Source organism: Haliotis cracherodii, unplaced genomic scaffold, assembly GCF_022045235.1.
Source record: "Haliotis cracherodii isolate W230 unplaced genomic scaffold, xgHalCrac1.p SCAF_4, whole genome shotgun sequence".
In the NCBI taxonomy this organism is placed as follows: Eukaryota; Metazoa; Mollusca; class Gastropoda; order Lepetellida; family Haliotidae; genus Haliotis; species Haliotis cracherodii.
In genome coordinates, this window is record NW_027266297.1 from 59,200,055 (window position 1) to 59,220,653 (window position 20,599).

The window sequence follows — 20,599 nt, forward strand, 5'->3', positions numbered from 1 at the left end:
TCATTTAGTTTTTCTTTGAATCTCCATCCTCTATTTCCTTAGTCAAATGTCTCTTCATGGAAGAAGTATAGCTAAAAGTTTTGGAAATGTGTTTCAAAATTAACCAAGAAAAAATTGCCATAAATGCCGTGTCTGAGTTCACAAATCATCCGAATATCTATGGTAATTATGTACATCCATTTCAAACTTCCACACTACATCATAAACAGTTGTTCAAACTCTTGCATACATACAGAGATTATCATATATATATATATATATATTACTATAAATGAAGCTGGTACACAGATACCATCTACTACTAATATGGCACCAAACGACTACTGTAAATCTTGAAATTAACGCGAGCGTGAACTAAATACCAAAAATGCGAGTAGTCTTTGCTCGCATTTTTAAACATCTCATTTATATCAACAATAAGACATTTTGGATAGCAAAAATGCCAACTTAGACATACGCTGATGTATTCCACACCACTGTTTATTGAGCAGCACTCGTATATAAAGTATATAAACAATGTCATTCAAACACTAATTACATCCTGTGAATTATCACTGCTGGGGTCAATACAAGAGTTCTACTCACTTATGTCATCACTGATCACAGTCCAGACAGACGCCACCCTTTGTTCTTTGCGACTGCGTCAAAGGCCGACACGAGCCAGCACGCATGCATTGTTTTTGCGGAAGTTCTTTACTAAGCGCTAAAAAGCGGTGCTATTTGGTGTGTGATTGGATTAATGTAAGGTTGGATTAAGGTGAGGATTCTCAACCCGACTGAGGACATCTTTAGATAGAAATCCACTGATGCTTGAGAAGAGGGGGTGTCACATTCATATTAAGTCGCATTTTTGGCTAGGGTCCAGTTGTCACATTCTTTTGGAGACGGACTAATTTCACGATTTACAGTATATCAGAACCATAAGATCAACCACTTAATCATCCCTGTGGACTTCGAAGTTTGGTTGTGTTGGCATCCCAAAGCATGAAAAAAATCGAGAAATCATAAAAAGAGAGCAAATCATTTCTTTGGGCGATTATTTACAGAAAGAAAACCTCCCCGTATGTTGGCGGACAAGATGGTCGGCACCTGTGTCACTACTGCTTGCAACATATTATGAACTGTATCGACATCAACACGCCATGGATGGTACGACTTTGTTTTACAAGCTCTCAGATATGTACACATATATATTTACATTTGTAGTCAGTGCCGTTTGAAACAGACCAAAACAATGAAGTTCTATGTCAATGGATGCTTATACATAAACTAGATGCCGTGCAGACAAGAAGACTAAGCAGAACTAGAAATAAATAGTTTTAAGAATAATAATCAAAACTTAGGGGTAATTGTGTTACCGTATTTGACCCAATAAGCGCCATTGTCCCAATAAGCCCCCCCCCACCCTTTTCCCGGATGCCCAAGTAAGATTTACTCACCTGTTTTTTACATACGGTCAAGAATCTTTTTTAGTCGGTTAGGAGATGTTCACCAGTAAAACGTAAGTAACAGTTTATCTCTAGCCCCCCAGCAACAGAAGAATATCGATAGGCTTACTGATGAATTTACGCCAATTTGACTCGGAATTGGTCCCAATAAGCGCCCACCCCTTCTGTCTTTATTTAAAGCGCCCTGGGCGCTTATTGGGTCGAATACAGTTTATCAATTCATCCTTAATACAAAATTCTATGGTTACATCCTTGCTTTTCTTATAAATGGAGATCCTGCATCACGTGAAAGCCTATCTGGAATATTGTTGTTGATTGATTGCACAATACAGGTATTTGATCCATTCACTCACAACATGAACTAAGAAAATTAAATAAATTTAAAAATGTAAAACAAAAAATGGAATGGTTTCCAAGTGACATTTCAGATGTAACACTTATAATTGCCATGCAAATTAACCTAACCATAATGTGACTATAATGCCTAAAATATTGTAGTGTTACAGACAGCAGCAATCTCGACAGCTCCGAAGACAAGGCTACCAGCTTATCACAGTGGATCATCAGCTGGTTATGAGGAGCAAGGACCAGCTCTACACACTGGCCAATTTCAAAGTAACAGTAGTGAAAATTTACATTTACAATCACACTAGAAATGATTAACATTTGTGTATCTTTTGATTGTGGACAAAATGACAATGAATCTAAACTCTTGCTTATATTTTCCATGAATATTTGGTCAGCATATATGCTGTACAAAAATAGCACTGTTGACAGTGATACAAATTGTTATCTCCCTTGAGGCAAGAGTGATCTCCCTTGAGTCAATGTTGTTACATATTCACAATAGACTGCGTCCTCCTGTGTGGTATCTTGTCAAAGGGGGACATCATGAACACTCTTCATAAATTTCTGTAAAATAAAAATATATTTTCTATTCATTTATTCAGAAATTTTGAAATTTCACAAATAACATGTCACAAAAGACGATGATAAACATAATCACTGATTATCACTGAAAACCAACTGGTATCCTTTTTACACATATTCATAAGAAATACAAATATTTCTCAGCTAAAAAAAACACTTTCATTCTGTGAAATAATACTCTTTAGTCGTCAGTCTGCCATCAAAACATAAACCATAACAAAATTGATGATGTCAATAAAATAGATTTGGGAGTAATAAGTTTTCATTAAAATTTAACTTATATACAGATTTAAATCATCTTTGCACATCACACCCTTCATCTACTGCAGCCCAGCTTGTGAAACGTCTATACTTGGTACATTGAGGTACCAATTATTGATTAAATCCAACTACGAGGTCTGTGAATCTCCTGTTTATAACAGAGTATGCGCAATACCTCATGTTTCGGCTGCAAGGAACAAAATGATCTTGAATGCAAATCAGAACAAACAAATTAATAACTACATCATGGTCTTTTTTCTAAAACTAAATCAGGTTTTTTTTACATTTCTCAAGGACTATTGCCATGGTAACATACTATGTATTTATGCTTGCCGACTTAATGCATGTCGTAAGCGGCAACTAACGGGATTGGGTGGTCAGTCTTGGTTGATGCATGTCATCGTATTCCAATTGCTTGGATCGGTGCTCATGATGTCAATCACTGGATTGTCTGGTCCAGAGTCGATTATTTACAGACTGCCGTCATATAGCTGGAATATTGCTGAGTGCGGCATTAAACACCAAAGAAAAAGAAAGAAAAAATTACATCCCAAGGCAGCCGCGTGTGTTCACAGGTAATCAAAGAACTTAGTGTATACAAACCTTAAAGTACTGATGATGTGAAAAATATAACTTCTGTGCTATCAGCCATACTTCATTTCACGAAATACGTTAAAAAATAATGGGAAACGTATTGTTTTGAGATGATGGGATGCAAGACTCACTTCACCATTAGTTCCCATGTTCATGCCTGCCATGGCGCTTCTAGCTAGGAGTAACTATGGTAACCACAAACCTTCCGATTCCGCTTGAAACTCATCCAAATCTTCATACATTTCTTCCTGCCTATAAGTGATAACAGATACCATCACCTTGTGATATATACAGGGATAAACGACATACACGTACTGTCCCCATCGCACATAGGAGGGATTCCTTTTTACAGTTTTTTTTAAAGATTTCTGATAGCTCCAAGAAGATAATAAAAATTCATTTCATATAAACATTTTTATATCATGCTGCAGTGCATTTCCATAAACGTTATGAAAAAATCAAATATTTATCAATATATAAAATTTTATAAAGCAGATATGTTTTCTCATTCTAAATGTATTTTTTCAATTTCATTTTAAAAATTACATATTTATAAAACCAGAAACTGTGCACCGAAAGTTTGCAGGAATCCCTTCAGATCGTGCTGTTTGGAGTCAGTTTGTAAACAATAACTTCAACCACCCATAACAAAGTTGGATGATTATACTGTTATAATACACCAGTTTCAGTTCAACTGTCACTTCATTTTTACTTTTAAATATATTCTTAAAGAAAATGAAAGTAAAGAAACTGCTTCCCGAATTTTAGGGAAGTATTGTTTTAATTTTGGTTTCACTTGAAACCGTAGCATGTTAATATTCCACGTTTAATAAAATACATGCATTTCTGACTTGTCGGCATTGTGAAGGTAGGAGAAACATGCACGCTGACATATTCCATCTTGTATGAGAACACTGGTTCATATATCAGTGGAAGACTAATCACAGTCACTGTCCCCTTCACAAGACAGAGTCTCGCACAAACAGTGGGCAATGGGTGTGAGATGGGTGTGACATGGGTGTGACATGGGTGTTAGTTATACCGAAGCACAGCAGAGTATGTGTTAAGGAAACAAGGCAAGCATCTGTGGATGAGATGACGGGATGAATGAGCAGAAGATCATCACATGCATTGTGAAAATTGGCTAAAGTACAACTATAGAGCTTGTCTTTTAAAATAGAGTCACGAAATACTGTGATTGCCAATTAACAAAAACAGCTGCATGTGTCAAATACAGTAATGAGAAATATTGCAAAGTGCACTTTTCAAGAAATATCCATTTTGATGGTGAGAAACATCATTGAGTTTTGATCACGTGATCACAACGTGGGAAAGGGTCGGCAGTCAGATGACTGCGAGCAATTACATTTAACAGTGCGTGATCTAACTCAAATGCGCATAAGAACTACCTGTGCATGGTTTTTTTCTTCCAGTTCGTGCTCGTAATTTGAAAGTATGTTGCACACCCTGCTAAATATAGCTTCTCAAAACCACCTGACTGCCGACCCTTATCTGAATTGTAACCACGGAAACAAACCTCAGTGCTTGCAAAATGGATATTTCTTGAAAAGCACACTTTGAAAATTTTGTCATTACTGTAAGTTTTATTCCTTATGGCCGGAATGGTTTGTTTCTCTGTATAAGTACTAGAACACATGCAGCTATCTTTGTTAATCATCACGATATTTCGTTATCCTACTTCAAGCGGCAAGGACTACAGACACAGCATCAAGCTGGGATTGAATTCATAACAAGCAAACTCTTTTATTCCAGAGAAAGGTTTGGAGACATTTTGCAAAAAATATTTTTTTGGCGAAAGATAATTTTATGCAAAGACTTTCTGTGCAATGACAAGCAAACAATGTGCCACACCCTCATGCACTGCTCTTAACTTACTGTAAACAAACAGGGTTATTAATCAAAGTTTAAATTTTGTCTGCTTAATCAATGGGTGTGACACATTCAGAAAAAAAAAATAATTGAAAATATTAATCCAATTATCTCAAGAGTTTTTAAAAACCAAATAGAAAAGACAAAAATATGATGCAAGCATATTTCATGCATTTTTCAAAATGGCTGACTTTCACAATAAACAAGGTGAAATCCTTCTTTAACATAGCGAAAACAGGACTAAATGTGACGAGACTAACGGTTCCGGTCGCTCAACGACCTTCCCAGCATGCTTTGTGTCCATGCAACATTCTGCATAGACGACTCACCCAAATTCCCCCTCCATAGCAATGGGGGTATCTACTACTTTCATCGCCTGTGGAGGATGAAACGAACGATGAAATGGATTATGAAATGAAGATGGCACAGGTGATGACATTGGTAAGATAGAGAACAGCTGAAGCAGGAGATATATACAATCTAATTTCTACACTGTTGTACTTTTAGTTACAGAATTATCTTTAAATCAAACAAATATTTTCAACATATCACATGTCAGGTTCTTATTGTGATACTGAAATCTGATGACTGTCGAAATTGACTTTTAAATTTAATTTTTTTTAATTAATGTTTTCAAAAATGTTGAAAATAATTTCATGCAAATTTTTTGTCTTGACTGCGAGCAATTCCAGCATAAACTAACTATTATTTTCTCCAAGTGGAAAATGAAAAAGTCACATGGGGAGGAATGAGGAAAAATACATTAAAGTACCAACACTTAAAAAACGCTCATGTCAAGAATGTGGACATGCTAAAATAAAACATGAAACTCTCACAGTCCTTCGATCAAACATAATAACACATACATAATTTGTTCATGCATCATTTGAAAGGTGATATAGGCAATATGTACATGACAAGTAATCTTTGAAAATCTACGTACCATATTCGACGTAATAAACGCCCTGCTCTAATAAGCACCCATGGCGATATTTGCTAATATATTGGCTAGTGAACAATCCCAATTAGCACCCTTTCGATTGATCAATGTACACAAGACTTATTTATTCGTGTATAATACTCACTCGTGTGTTATATGCACCCTTAATTATGGGCGATTAAATTCTGGAAAATATGTCTGTCGTGTATGATACACACAGACTTTTCTTTAGTATCATTTCAGACTGTCAGCATATACTACAAAATTTACAATCTATCAACTCTGTTTTTTCTCTCACCAAAAATATATTCTAATAAGAGCACCCTATTTCTATTTTTGAGAGAGCCCCGGGCGCTTATTACGTCGAATACGGTAATATGATATTTATCACGTTATTTATTTCTTCAGAAGGCACTGCAAGGAAGGCTCTCCAGAGACCCTTGCTCTGATGATTGTCAACCACAATCTTATTTTGTCAATTTTAGTCTTACAATTCTGATGAAAAAACAATTAACAAGATTTAAGTGTACCAAATGGAAATATGTTGTCATCTAAATGTTGATGGTGGAACCAAACCACTGTGAATACTGTCACAAGGAAGGTATAAACATATACTCATAAAATACATAAATAGTGGAAAAGAGTTTAGATTCTGAAGAAATACAAATACTTACAAAAAAAACAACATAAAAGTTCATACATGAAATCAATTATACCAAATTTGGCATATAAAAAGATATAATACCCTGAGAATAATTTAATGAACATGAAGGGTTTGGGTTGAGGTTGAGGTTGAGGTTGGGAATTGGGGTTGGGGTTGGGGTTGGGGTTGGGGTTCGGGCTGGGGTATCATTTTAACCAAAATATACGAAAATCACTTTGGTCCTCATTAATGGCATTGTCCAGTGGATAAAGATTTGCCTCATCACAGAGAAATCCAGGTCAAATACCAACAAAGGTACAGTGCTTGAAGCCAAATGTGGTGTCGCCTCCCTTGATATGGCTAAAATATTGCTAAAAGCGGTGTAAAGACAATACTTACTCACGCTGACACAATTTGACACAGTCTTAAGCACACACGATTCCTTACAGGACATAGAAGCAATTTGTTTTTTTGAAAATTCTGACACCACTTCTTAACTCTAATACAGTCTGTCCACCGAAACCAATTTGTCAAGTCACTGACCCAGAACCAGTAGTTCCTTTTCAGCCTTTCAGGAGTGCAAGTTTAAGAATATAACACATTAAATCAAAAACATAATGATAAAATGCTGGACTATTTCTAAAGGAAACCAGTGCACCAGTTAATCAGACATGCAATAGGAGTGGGTGGGTATGTCGGAGAACTGTCACTAGGCCTTATACAGTTTTTCCAAGTTGGTTTACAAGACCGACAGACAATAATAACTAAAATTAGAAAGAAAAAAAACAAACTACTTTTGTCACCTTGTTTTTCGTTGATTCTGTTTAGCAATTAGGAAAAATAAAAACCACAGGATTTTATCACTGCTGTTCGTAAGAAATGGTGAATAATACGTATAAAAATCTTTATTCTAACAAAAATAACAATCATTGTCATTGGATGATAAAAAGTGCTTTTACATTTTGTCTTTTTAGGAGGGTCATCCCAAAATATGACAAGCATTAGGGGTGCATCAAAAACCTCTGACCCACCCCTCCCTTGTAAAAAATGACTGGTTTCTTATAGCAGTACTAATTTGGAAGTTGAAAATAATTATATTTTATTTTCAACCACCTAATGGAATTTTAGGCCAATTTCTTTGTAAACCAACCAAAAAAAAATAAAAGGCCCTAGACATGCCAGATTTTCATTTTTTCAAATATTCCATAAACCAATCAACAAAAGTAACAATCTACCGAACAAATACAAAACCTCAAATTAGGAGCATGTTAATTGAAAAAGAACGATTTTGACCACTCCATACAAAAACAGGGGAGATAATTACAGTTTCTCGGTACTGGTAGTAGTCTTGGGGTCGAATCCGAATTATGTACTCAATCATTGCCTGGTGGGCATGAACAAAAGTAGTCATAATTAAAGTCTGTGAATATCTAATATTTTGAAAGATACAGAAACTAGATAGCTCTGCTCTTTGACCTGTGCATCAAGAAGTGTGATGCAAACGTGAGACCACAGGATGATTTATGGAGAAGGAGATATCCTTATGTTTTAATGTTTTAAGATGTTTCTTATCATCAAATAGTTTGGTCTCATAAACAGCTTTCAAACTTTTTCTTTTTCTGATATCTTATTTTTACAAATTCTTAAACTAGGAACAGACAAGGAATCGATACTTGATGAGTGTAATTATTATTTCATATCACAGATGTTTCTACTTTTTATGAGTAGAATATTAACAAATATAGGAGTAATAGTCAACCTTGTCAACACCTTATTGAAGAAACCAACTGTGTTTTGTTTTATCATTTCAGAAAGTAAAAAATCTATTTGATCATGTTTCACAAAGCTGTCCAATGCCATAATTTATATATCATATATTTGGCAAGCCTTAAGATAAATCAGTTTAAAAATTGTTTTATGGATTATCTACATGCCAAAATACTGGAAGCAAAACATTTACTGTCTTCTACTTTTGGTTTATTTAGGTTGACGTTTTGCAAAAAAACGAATGTCCAAATAAGCATTCATGTATTTTCCATCAAACACAGAATCTTGTATTCTTCAAAAATTAGTTTTGTGACATTTACAGCACAAACTAGAAAAGTAGTTAGGTATTGCCTTATTAAAACATACACTATGCGAAACCTGAAACATTGTTTGAACTACAGGTAACCTTTATACGCGTTAACCTACAATGTACAACATATGTACAATGTACAACATATTGTATTCCAGCTGTATTCCAGCCTCGATTATCCAGAGAGTTATATCGCCATTCTATTTAAATACTTCCGACCCATTTGCCACCAAAACTTGTTTCTGAAGTGATGTCAACACCTTCATCACTCCTACTTCCAACTTCAAGACAAACTTGATTCTGTTGCAATACTTAATCTTCCAAGGGAATTAACTGACTTAAAAGGTCCAGTTTCCACCCTTGCCAAACTTGGCGGGAATTACGGAGTTATATTTTGGCTTGGCTAACAAGTCTATGCATAACCCAATCAAAATCGTGGAACAAAATCGACATTGGGTTCATAAACAACATGGCGACTGCCATGCAGATTTCAGTCGATCGCAGGATTTGCAGAGCATGTTAACTGTCAACTGGGCATCAACAGATGTCATTTTCCAAATGTTTTCATGTCTTAAATCAAGGTGTTCAAGTGATTTGATGTCCTTAACGAAGTAAGACCTTTTTCACTTGATTATTGATTAGATTGTCTGGACTGGGAGCTGCCGTTCTGTTTGAAGTATCTGATTGGTCAAAAAGAGGGACATAGAAGGGACATAACTCAGTTTTGCCACTAGTGCCCCAAGCCACGAAATTCCTGCCTATTTCGGCAAGGTTGGAAACGGGCTATTATAGTCAGTTAACTCTCTTGCCTCGGGAAGATGCTATACTTAGTGTTCGACTGTGCTCAAAACAAGGCTTTGCTGTCAGATGGCATGGAGATAAAACACCCTGAATAATCGAGGATGGTCTTTGGTATAGCAGAATAGGAGGAAGCAGTATATGAATCTGATGGTATATGCAGTATATGGCAAGGGTTGTGTATTGTAGGGGAGCGCAATGTCAACCGCAGCAGACGTAGCTATCACACCAGCTCAAGAATACTACCTTCATATAGTTTTGTCACAATCTCTCGGTCAGATGGGCCTGTGTACAGACATTCTATCACATAAGCATGGCATCAACACATAGCTTATTCTGCTGCCTTCTCTTTATCTTTACTTTGTTGTTTAACACCGTGTAGTGGCCATACAATTTCCGATTTTCCGTTGTTATTGCAAATGTAGGAATTGTGTATGCGCTGGTGATGTGCTTCATTCAAATTCGCATTATAGAGAGGTATATAAATTAGCCTCCATTTTGAAGGCTGGTACAGGGGGTCGCCTTATATGTGGCATCGCTTTATAGACGGCGATATACAGTATTATTATTCTCAGATAAGTTTTCTTCAACATCCTTGGTAAGTTTAAACATTTAATTGACTTTTTCTTCGTAGGTCCATTTTTTAGTTAAATTGTTAACACCAAAACACTCGTGATTAAGAACATCTACAACATATTCTCTCACGATGTTTAACCATGAAATACATGTACACTTTTCATGGTTTTTTTAATGACAATTACCTTGCAGTGTGGAGCATGTGTAATCAATTACACAGTGAATGTGGAAAAAAGTAAGCAATATTTAAACAAAGCATAAACATTGCATACCAAATTGTGTAGAAAAACATTAAAACATTTCACAACATTGCATACAATTGACTCAGAAATAAACACTGATGTGGTGCAAATTTAAAAAAGCTGTGAAAAAGTGAAAAATGAACATAATACCTTCAATTTACTGGCTAGTTCCTGCGATTGCTGAATACAGCAAGACGTATTAATAGCATACACAAGGCCAAGTACATAGCGACATTCTAACTGTCTGATTGGCATTCTAGAAGTTAGGGAGTAAACTAGAAAACGTACAACTTCATGGATAAAAACTTCTGGTTTAGGCTAAAAAAAAAACAGTTTTGGTTCTCAGGCACCCCATCATCATAAAGTCTGGCGTTTTGTTTTATAATTTCCATTTTTTAAAAATAAATAAATCCTAATACTTAAACTAAATGCGATCTAATAAAGCACACAGTTACTTCCCTTCCCTTCGTGTTATGGTCATGGCGGCAATAGGAGTTTGTATACTTGTTTATAAAGGGAGGCCTTTTCCCAGGTTGATGGTACTGAAACCGTTTACTGTAAATCGTGAAATTAATGGGTCTCTAAAAGAATGCGACCGCTGGTCCCTTGCCAAAAATGCGTCTCAATATGAATGCTACACCCCCTCCTCTCAAGCATCAAAGGATTCATATCTAAAGAAAATGTCCTGTCAGGTTTACAGGAGAATCCTCACCTTAATCCAACCTTACAATAATCCAATCACACATCAAATAGCACCGCTTATTAGCGCTGAGTAGAGTAGACATAAGTGAGTAGAACACTTGTCTTGACCCCAGCAGTGACAATTCACAGAATGTTATTAGTGTTTGAATAACATTGTTCATGTACTTGTTACAAGTGCTGCTCAATGAACATTGATGTGGAATACATAGTTGTTTGTTTTCAGCTTATGTCTAAGTTGGTATTTCTGCTATCCAAAATGTCTTATTGTTGATATAAATGTGATGTTTAATAATGCCAGCAAAGACCACTTGCATTTAATTCACGCTCGCGTTAATTTCAAGATTTACAGTATTTGGTTACATACCAGTTTGAACAAGCAAAAAAAAAAACCACCACCCACCCACACCATATTTTCAAAAGTGTCTGAGAACCAATTCTTTTATCTTTTGAAGCCTTATTGCATTATCGACATTTCAATACATCATCACAGCCTGCTGAAAATGGTGAAATGTTCCTAATGCTCTTACACAGGAGTTGTCATTGGTAAAGCTGTAAGTTGCCCTAATGTATTCTAGCAGGCTGAAATTAATATAGCCTCTACTTCTATATCACTTGTTAGTTGCACTCTATGGTTTTTAACTGTTATGTGTTCTCCTACAAGATTCTCCTGTAAAGATATGTGTTCATGTCATTCAATAGGAACACAATTCCCTACAGGGATAACCTTAGTTAAAGTGGAATTATTCAAGTAGCGTGTTAATTCAAAGACCATATAAATAGCACCAAAGCTGGAGAACAGAATTACCACGGTGTATATACTAGGGCTGTTATGATTCTCTCACGTATTCGGTGAATCGAACCGTATCCATACGTGAATTGAATTAATTTTTCAGGGTCACTAGAATCAAATATTTATGAATATGCAGTCATGTGCATCTACATACCCTGACCCTTAAAATAGCCATAAGAACATATTATATGCATAGATTTCTTCAAAGACAACCATCTTTTATATATAATTTTACAGTATTGTAATCACTGGTTATTGTTGCATTTGAGCAGATACTAGTACCTGGATAAGTGCAGTATATAACTGTATAACACATATTAATAATTAACAAACCATGTCAAAAAAATGATTTTGTTATCGTTTCACTGAATATCATAAATAATACGTCAACCGCTGACTTTTTATTGTATTCGTGAATAAATATTCGTATTCGTTGCCCTATATTTATGATATGAATCGTATTCGCCTCATAGTGTAATTGTTGCAGCCCTAGTATATACAATAAAAGACGTTTATAACGAACACGCTTACAACGAACTGACGGATATAACAAACTGGGTTTTTTTTATTCTTGGCCAATTGCTGTATATATGCTGTATATACGTTCATAACGAATTACGATTATAACAAACTTAAATTGGTGGTCCCTTTGTGTTCGTTATAACCATAGTTTACTGTAGTTGGACTCCTTAACATATATCTGGCAGAAGTAAGCTGTATTATGTTAGGTCATGTCACAATTAAATTCACATTTTAATACTTTTTGATACATTCAATATATTGGTTGATGCCAGTGGAAAAAATAATTGTTTTATTTACCAAATAAAATTGTCCACATTGTTTTTTAGAATTGTAAAATGATGGCCATATGTTTTGGATATATAACATACCTTTTTAATCGCAGTTTCTTCAATGTCGATGTTCTTTGATTCTACATAGCCATCTGGAAAATAGGATTGTCAATATTATTAAACAATAAAGTGTTTGTTTGTTTGTTGTTTAACGCCGCACTCAGCAGTATTCCAGCTATATGACAGCGGTCTGTAAAATAATCGAGTCTGGACCAGACAATCCAGTGATTGACATCATGAGCATCGATCCACGCAATTGGGATCGATGACATGTATCAACCAAGTCAGCGAGCCTGACCACCCGATCCCGTTAGTTGCCTTTTACGACAAGCATAGTTGCCTTTTACGGCAAGTATGGGTTGCTGAAGACCTATTCTACCCCGGAATGTTCACGGGTCTAACAATAGAAGTAGAGAGTACAGTGGAACCTGCAGTGTCAACACCAACCTACACATAGTGAAATATTCATTAATGTTGAGACTTCATGAGAAGTGAAGGACTTTCCTTTAATGCCTCTTTGGTTAATACTGCAGTTACCGTATTCGACTTAATAAGCGCCCCGCTCTAATAAGCGCTCACGGAGATATTTGATAATATATTGGCTAGTGAACAATCCCAATTAATCTTCCGATTGATCAATGTACACAAGACTTATTTATTCGAGTATAATATGTGTGTTATATGCATCCTTAATAATAGGAAATTAAATTCTGGAAAAATATATCTGTCGTGTATAAACATTTCAGGTTGTCAGCATAAACTAGAAATTTACATTCTTTCAACTTTGTTGTTTTTCACTAAAATAATATTCTCATAAGAGCCCCCTATTTCAAATTTTGAGAGTGCCCTTCGCGCTAATTATGTCGGATACGGTAAATCACGGCGCTTCAGCTTGATGTGGGAAAGTCTGAACTGATGCAAGTCTTAGACGTTACCAAGAAGCACCGGCATGGCGCTGACAAACTTAGAAACAAAAAATGCTGAACCTAGGATATGAACCCACCCACCAGTCACAGCTCCCCACTGTGCCAGGCGGCCTACAACCCTGCATGGAGTTGAACTCACAACTGACAGACTGACATATTTACAAACAAATACCGAATACTCTTCCCCAAGCTAAAATATTCTGCATAGAAATTTGAATTTCTATTTCATTTCAACTAACATGTAATTTGTATATTCACAATGTTTTGGGTAAAGTTTGATGCTTTTCCTTTGGTCTCTAATCTCGAACAAATCTGATTAAATAAATATAACATTTTTATCTGGGAAAGATAACATCCCAATTATCTATAATGACATTCCCAAAGACATACACACAAATATATACCGTATTCGACGTATTAAGCGTCCGGGGCGCTCTCAAAATTGGAAATAGTGGGCTCTTATTAGAATATAATTTTGGTGAGAACAAAAACAGAGTTGAAAAATTGTAAAATTCGTACAGTAGTTTATGCTGACAGCCTGAAATGATACAAAAGAAAAGTACGTATCATACACGACAGACATATTTTTCCAGAATTTAATTGCCCACAATTAAGGGTGCATATAACACACGAGTGAGTATTATACACGAATCAATAAGTCTTGTGTACATTGATCAATCGGAAGGGGTGCTAATTGGGATTGTTCACTAGTAAATATATTAGCAAATATCGCCATGGGCGTGTATTACGTTGAATCACGGACCTATACAAGTCCGTGGTTGAAGACAGTTTTTCACTTGAGGAGCTTGAAACTTTCATTGATAAGGGAGATAACTCTTACATGTTCCTTCTCTGTTCATAACCAGCCACTTCCCGGCTGGGTTTTCGGTCATCCGGATGATGTCCAGAATCTCACCCGCCTCCACTGCCAGCTCGGTCTTCCCGCCCTTAGCCTTTGACCTCACCACTCCCTCAGCGGATTTCTTTTCATCCCCTGTCAGCTGAAATAAAGAAAAGAAAGTTAATTTCACATTTCAGACATACTCTTTTACTTTTTTTTATGTTGTTGCTTGTTTCTTGTGGAACCCCACACGCAGCTATATTCCTGCTATTTGAAGGCGGTCTTTAAATAATCATGTCTGGACCTAACAAATCAATCTAACAAATCAGGCAGTACCATCCCTTAACGTCTTTTGGTATGACCTTCCACTCTCCACGCGGCCACTCTACCACTAGCCCATGGAGGTGGTCTTGACTTGGAAGAAAATGTTCCTGTATACCTTGAACTTCTTCCTCAATTCCTTCTCCTTCTTCTCCTTTTCCTTTCGCTCTTTCTCAAGTTTTGCCTGGAAACCAAACAGAGCATAAGCTTACACCAAAACAACACACACAAAAGCGCCAATACTTGTAAACAGACATGTCTTTCAGTGGTGAATTCCATTGTGATCTATTTATGTCATGTGATACTTCGGGTCTGAAAGCCTTTCAGTAATGCTCAATGATGCCCTTTAGTTATGAAATTTTAATTCCATTGTGATCTATTTATGTCATGTGATACTTTGGGTCTGAAAGCCTTTTGGTAATGCTCAATGATGCCCTTTAATTACAAAATTTTGTCCCCGACCACAAGGCTGTGATTAACCATTCTTTCATTACCACTTCTCTTCTTTGTCAAAGGAGCGGTGGGGTAGCCTAGTGGTTAAAGTGTTCACTCGTCACACTCAAGACCCAGGTTCGATTCCACACACTGGTACAATGCGTGAAGCCCATTTCTGGTGCCCCCCATAGCATGTCCAAATACACTGTATTGCTAAAAGTGGCGTAAAACCACACTCACTCCCTCTTTGTCAAAACTTTGTCGGGAATTATAATGTTCTTTTAAAAAAACAGGAATTTTTTATCTTCAATATTTAACACTGAATTCCTACACTGTGATACCTGTCACTCCAATCTATGAATTCTACCAAAAAGTTGCTGCAGACTTGGGGCCAAGTATAGGCCTCTGAGAATGTCTATCATTCCTTCTCTTTCACCTTGAAGTCGATCAATATATTAGGCAAAATATCTACAAATTATAGTTTTGCACCCAACTGAAATAATTCTACTTTACGACAATTTACCACATTGCTTCAAGAAAAAACACTTTACTTGTTCTGCCTTCTCTTTCTTTTCCCTCTCTTTTCTTTCCTTGTCTTCTTTCTTCTTCCTTTCTGCTGCTTCTTTAGCTTTCCTCTCTTGTTCCTTCTTGTCTTCTTGAGCGCTGATCTCCATCCTGAAGATAAGGTAAGAATGGAGAGAAGGTGAATCAATCTTACACACAATGTCACGTGGTGAGGCAGCCATCAATTCGGCTGTTTCAATCAGAAGGGGTTTATTGTGATTTGATACCTCTGATTGACCAATCAAAATCGAGTATTTTCCAATTTCATAGTAGAATAAGCAATGACATGTTTTTCAATGAACTGTTAGAAAGACAATCAAAATATAAGATTGCTATGGTGAACTTTGCAGTGAGCTGTAACAGCGAAATGTGTATGATAAATATATAAGCTGAAACAATAGGTGAAACAGAAAAACATCTGTAACAAGCATGAAATACTCATATCCCCCACCAATATGACATGTCCAGTTATGTGCAAGGCCAGAAATATTGTACGGTTGTCGAGATCTGCTCCGGAAACGAGCACTTCTGTCATTTTCAGTCTAAATCAAAGTCTTTGCTATGGAAACCCGAAAAATATTTTTTTTTAAAATCCCAAACTATCAAAAGGCACCAGTTTACAAGTAGACCTGTCTATGTGTCAAGTTTGGTGAAGAAATACTGTACGTTTTTTAAGATAGTTCGGGAAAGGAGCACTACTGCCATTTTCAGTCTAAATCAAAGTCTTTGCTATGGAAACCCGAAAAATAATTTTTTTAAAAATCCCAAACTATCAAAAGGCACCAGTTTACAAGTAGACCTGTCTATGTGCCAAGTTTGGTGAAGAAATACTGTACCTTTTTTAAGATAGTTTGGGAAAGGAGCACTACTGCCATTTTCAGTCTAAGTTAAAGTCGTTGCCATGAAAAATCAAAAGGCACCACTTTACCAGTAGACCTATCTATGTGCTAAGTTTGGTCAAGATTTCTCTCATGAATTTGGAGTTCTGCTCCGGAAACCAAACGTGATGGATGGAAGGACAGCATCTATTCCTATATGCCGATAAGAAATTCACAAAATTATTGTCAAAGAATATTTGATATCATTAACCCTTTCTCCCCTGCTACCCCTTATGGATCTGAGTATGCCCCTGTAACATCGGCAGTGGTACGGAGACAGGGGTGAAGCAGAACATGTCAACATGCAGAGATGTAACCATTGCTTCCTGGGTGTGTAACGTCAGCAAATATAGGTTGGAAAACAAGTAGCTTATGGTAATCATTACAATACAATCTCATTAAAATCAGATCTTAGTTCTCGCACCGCTAAACAAAGATCTGAGGACATCCCATTAGAGGTCACGTCAGAACGATCTTTCATCAGACCAATCTGAGCGTCGCTTACTAGACCATGAAAGTGACAGTCGGAATGTGATTTCTAATCATGCAGCCTCGAAAACTTTAAAATGGAGTATTCCGAACGATAGTTACGGGCTGAACGACTGAATCTATACAACTAGACCATATATTAGCCATTCGAGAATGTTCTTTTGTTCAGGTTTCACATTTTTAAGCGAGAATTTGTCAAAATATGTTTAGAAGCGCAGTCGCCAATTTGAAATTAGTGCCGCAAAGTATGAGAAAGCTGCCTTCTGATTGGCTAATGTCGACTTCTTGTCAGTAATTCCATTGGTTGGTCAGAGTTCGCAAAAGGTCGGTCTGTCATGACCCGTAATGGGATGTCCTCGGATCTTTGCTCAGTGGCAGCGAGAACTAAGATCTGATTTTAATGAGATTGCATAACAATATTAAACATCTTGAATTTAGGAGCATTATTGGTTATATCTGTAAAATAATGGTCATGGCCGAATCATTAAAGGCTTGACAACGGTATAAGGATCTCTACTGAAACGTAGCCATTAGAGTTAAAAAAAGATGTTGTTATTCATAAATTGTGTCTACTTTGTCATTAATGGCATTATGTTCTAATATCGACACTCAACTACAGACAGATGTTTTTATCGGCCCCATGACCTTGAGTTAACAAGATTTTACTGTTAATGATTCTGTTACTTTATCAAACATTTCTAAATGTCAAGGTCAAGCTGCATAGTTGCATTCGGCTTTCTGATGCGAGTTGGTGATGTGCATTTTTGACTTTCTGTGAAATGTGAAATCACCTCTTTAAGTTTAGAGGAAATGTGAACGTGATATACAGATCCTCATTAATCTTGAACTATCCAAGGTTTATTTTATCAGATTGTAAGCATGAGAGGTAGGAAGTCAGTGCAAATCCTCCAATAACACAACAAAACAAACTGATTACTTCTTTTTGGGAATCACCAACTCAGGTTTTTGAATTCTACAAAAAGAAAGGGATAAATAAGTTATTTTAATGGTGACTTATACCATCAGCTCACATGGGTCTTCAGTCTTGGTGAGATTACATAAAGTCTCATTCTAAATACAGAGACCCAACACACTACAGCATTGGTGCGGTGGGGTAGCCGAGTGGTTAAAGCGTTCGCTCGTCACGCCAAAGACCTGGGTTCGATTCCCCACATGGGTACAATGTGTGAAGCCCATTTCTGGTGTCCCTCGCTGTGATATTGCTGGAATATTGCCTTAAGCTGTGTAAAACCATACTCACTCACTCACTCACTCACTCACTCACTCACTCACTCACTACAGCACTTGGTAAATATTCAAGTGTCACTGAGATTATAAAACTTTTGTTAACATTTTCTTTAGAAACATCTCTTATTAATTCTGCCCAAGTGGGGCAGCTGATCACCATGGCAACAGTACAACAGATCTCAAAGTTGGATATATACAGTAAAACATGGATATAACAAACTACAAGGGACCGGAGAAATCAGTTCGTTATATCCGCTGTTCGTTATAGACGTTTTCGCCCGGAAACATCCGCCATCTTGTATTAACAAAACACAATACACGTAACTGCAGCATTGACTTGTATTAGCATTGATCACTTCACAGCATTCAATTGATAACACTTTATATCATTCATTTAAGTATAACAAGGTTGATCAGTCACCGCTGATTGGATTCATTCGCCGCGATTGTGTTGATTCACCGCTGATTGCGTACAGCCAATTGTTAGTGACACTTGACACTGAGTAAGATTTCTCAGTTCGCTATACACATCACTAATTAGTGATAGATGGGCTTGTCGGTGATCAGATATCAGTTCGCTCTATTCGTTAGTTAGCTGTAGAGAGTTTTTATATACGTAAATTTTATATGATATAATGTAGGAGATAAATCGGGGATTTTTTAACAGTTCGTTGTATCTGTTTGTTCGCTCTATTGTCCGTTATATCCGTGTTCTACTGTACATATATATATAAACTTAATTTGTCTATGCTTTATCAATACTTGAATTATGGTCATGGCAAAATGATTATCAACACTATGTTCTAATATCGACACTCAACTACAGACAGACATTGTTTTCAGTGCCCCATGACCTTGAGTTAACAAGATTTTACTGTTAATGATACTGTTATTTCATCAAACATTTCTAAATGTCAAGGTCAAGCTGCATAGGTGCATTCGGCTTTCTGATGCGAGTTGGTGATGTGCATTCTTGACTTTCTGTGAAATGTGAAATCACCTCTTTAAGTTTAGAGGAAATCGTGATATACAGATCCTCATTAATCTTGTACTTTTCAAGGTTTATTTTATCAGATTGTAAGCATGAGAGGTAGGAAGTCAGTGCAAATCCTCCAATAACACAACAAAACAAACTGATTACTTCTTTGCTGGAATCACCACCTTAGGTTTTTGAATTCTACAAAAAAAAAGGGATAAATAAGTTATTTTAATGGTGACTTATACCATCAGCTCACATGGGTCTCATTCTAAATACAGAGACCCAACACACTACAGCATTGGTGCGGTGGGGTAGCCGAGTGGTTAAAGCGTTCTTTCATCACGCCAAAGACCCAGGGTCGATTCCCCACATCGGTACAATGTGTGAAGCCAATTTCTGGTGTCCCCTGCTGTGATATTGCTGGAATATTGCTTTAAGTGGCATAAAACCATACTCACTCACTCATTCATTCTCTCTCTCTCTCTCGCACTCACGCACGCACGCACGCTCGCTCCCTCACTCAATTCGATCACTCACTCACTCACTCACAGCACTGGATCAGTATTCAAGTGTCACTGAGATACTTCAACTACTTATTAACCTTTTCTCCAGAAACATCTCTTATAGATTCTGTTGGGTCTGCTTGGGAGATCAGCATGGCCACAGTACAAGAGGCCTCAATGCAGGTGATAGACATAAATTTATTTCGTCTATGCTTTAGCAATACTTGAATAAATGACTCACTCTTCATCATCTGGGAGTGGCTCGTACAGCTCATCTTGCTCCGCCTATAGAAACAAAGAAAGTCCATTGTTATGTTGTACGAAGAGCAGGATAGAAACATGATGCATCTTCATGTGTTAGTGAGGGAGTGAGTGATCGAGTTGAGTGATTGATCACGTGATTGATCACATGAGTGATGAAGTGAGTGAGTGATCGAGTTGAGTGAATGATCACGTGATTGATCACATGAGTGAGTGAGTGATGAAGTGAGTGAGTGATCGAGTTGAGTGAATGATCACGTGATTGATCACATGAGTGAGTGAGTGATGAAGTGAGGGAGTGATCGAGTTTAGTGAGTGAGTGAGCTGAGTGATTGATCACATGATTGATAACGTGAAGTTAGTGAGTGATCGAGTTTAGTGAGTGTGTGTGTGCTCGAGTGAGTGAGTGCTC

At 36.8% G+C, this 20,599-nt stretch overlaps 1 protein-coding gene across 8 annotated transcripts in view; it reads right to left on the reverse strand.

The window, feature by feature from the left end:
- Positions 1 to 1,411: 1,411 nt before the first annotated feature.
- LOC139480329 (FYN-binding protein 1-like) overlaps positions 1,412 to 20,599 on the reverse strand; it is a 75,787-nt gene continuing 56,599 nt past the window's right edge. For 3 of the 8 annotated variants that reach the window (XM_071263385.1, XM_071263392.1, XM_071263390.1), the window contains exons 6-16: positions 20,168 to 20,211; positions 19,586 to 19,621; positions 18,134 to 18,169; positions 15,817 to 15,940; positions 14,949 to 15,014; positions 14,510 to 14,669; positions 12,782 to 12,834; positions 8,031 to 8,090; positions 5,453 to 5,499; positions 3,436 to 3,485; positions 1,412 to 2,360 (exon numbers count right to left, since the gene is read on the reverse strand). In XM_071263385.1, the coding sequence (XP_071119486.1) occupies positions 2,338 to 2,360; positions 3,436 to 3,485; positions 5,453 to 5,499; positions 8,031 to 8,090; positions 12,782 to 12,834; positions 14,510 to 14,669; positions 14,949 to 15,014; positions 15,817 to 15,940; positions 18,134 to 18,169; positions 19,586 to 19,621; positions 20,168 to 20,211 (699 nt within the window). In that variant the 3' untranslated portion in view covers positions 1,412 to 2,337. Of the gene's footprint in view, positions 2,361 to 3,435; positions 3,486 to 5,452; positions 5,500 to 8,030; positions 8,091 to 10,549; positions 10,580 to 12,781; positions 12,835 to 14,509; positions 14,670 to 14,948; positions 15,015 to 15,816; positions 15,941 to 18,133; positions 18,170 to 19,585; positions 19,622 to 20,167; positions 20,212 to 20,599 lie in introns of all 8 variants that reach the window. The other 5 variants (XM_071263386.1, XM_071263387.1, XM_071263388.1 and 2 more) reach the window with 5 other exon arrangements.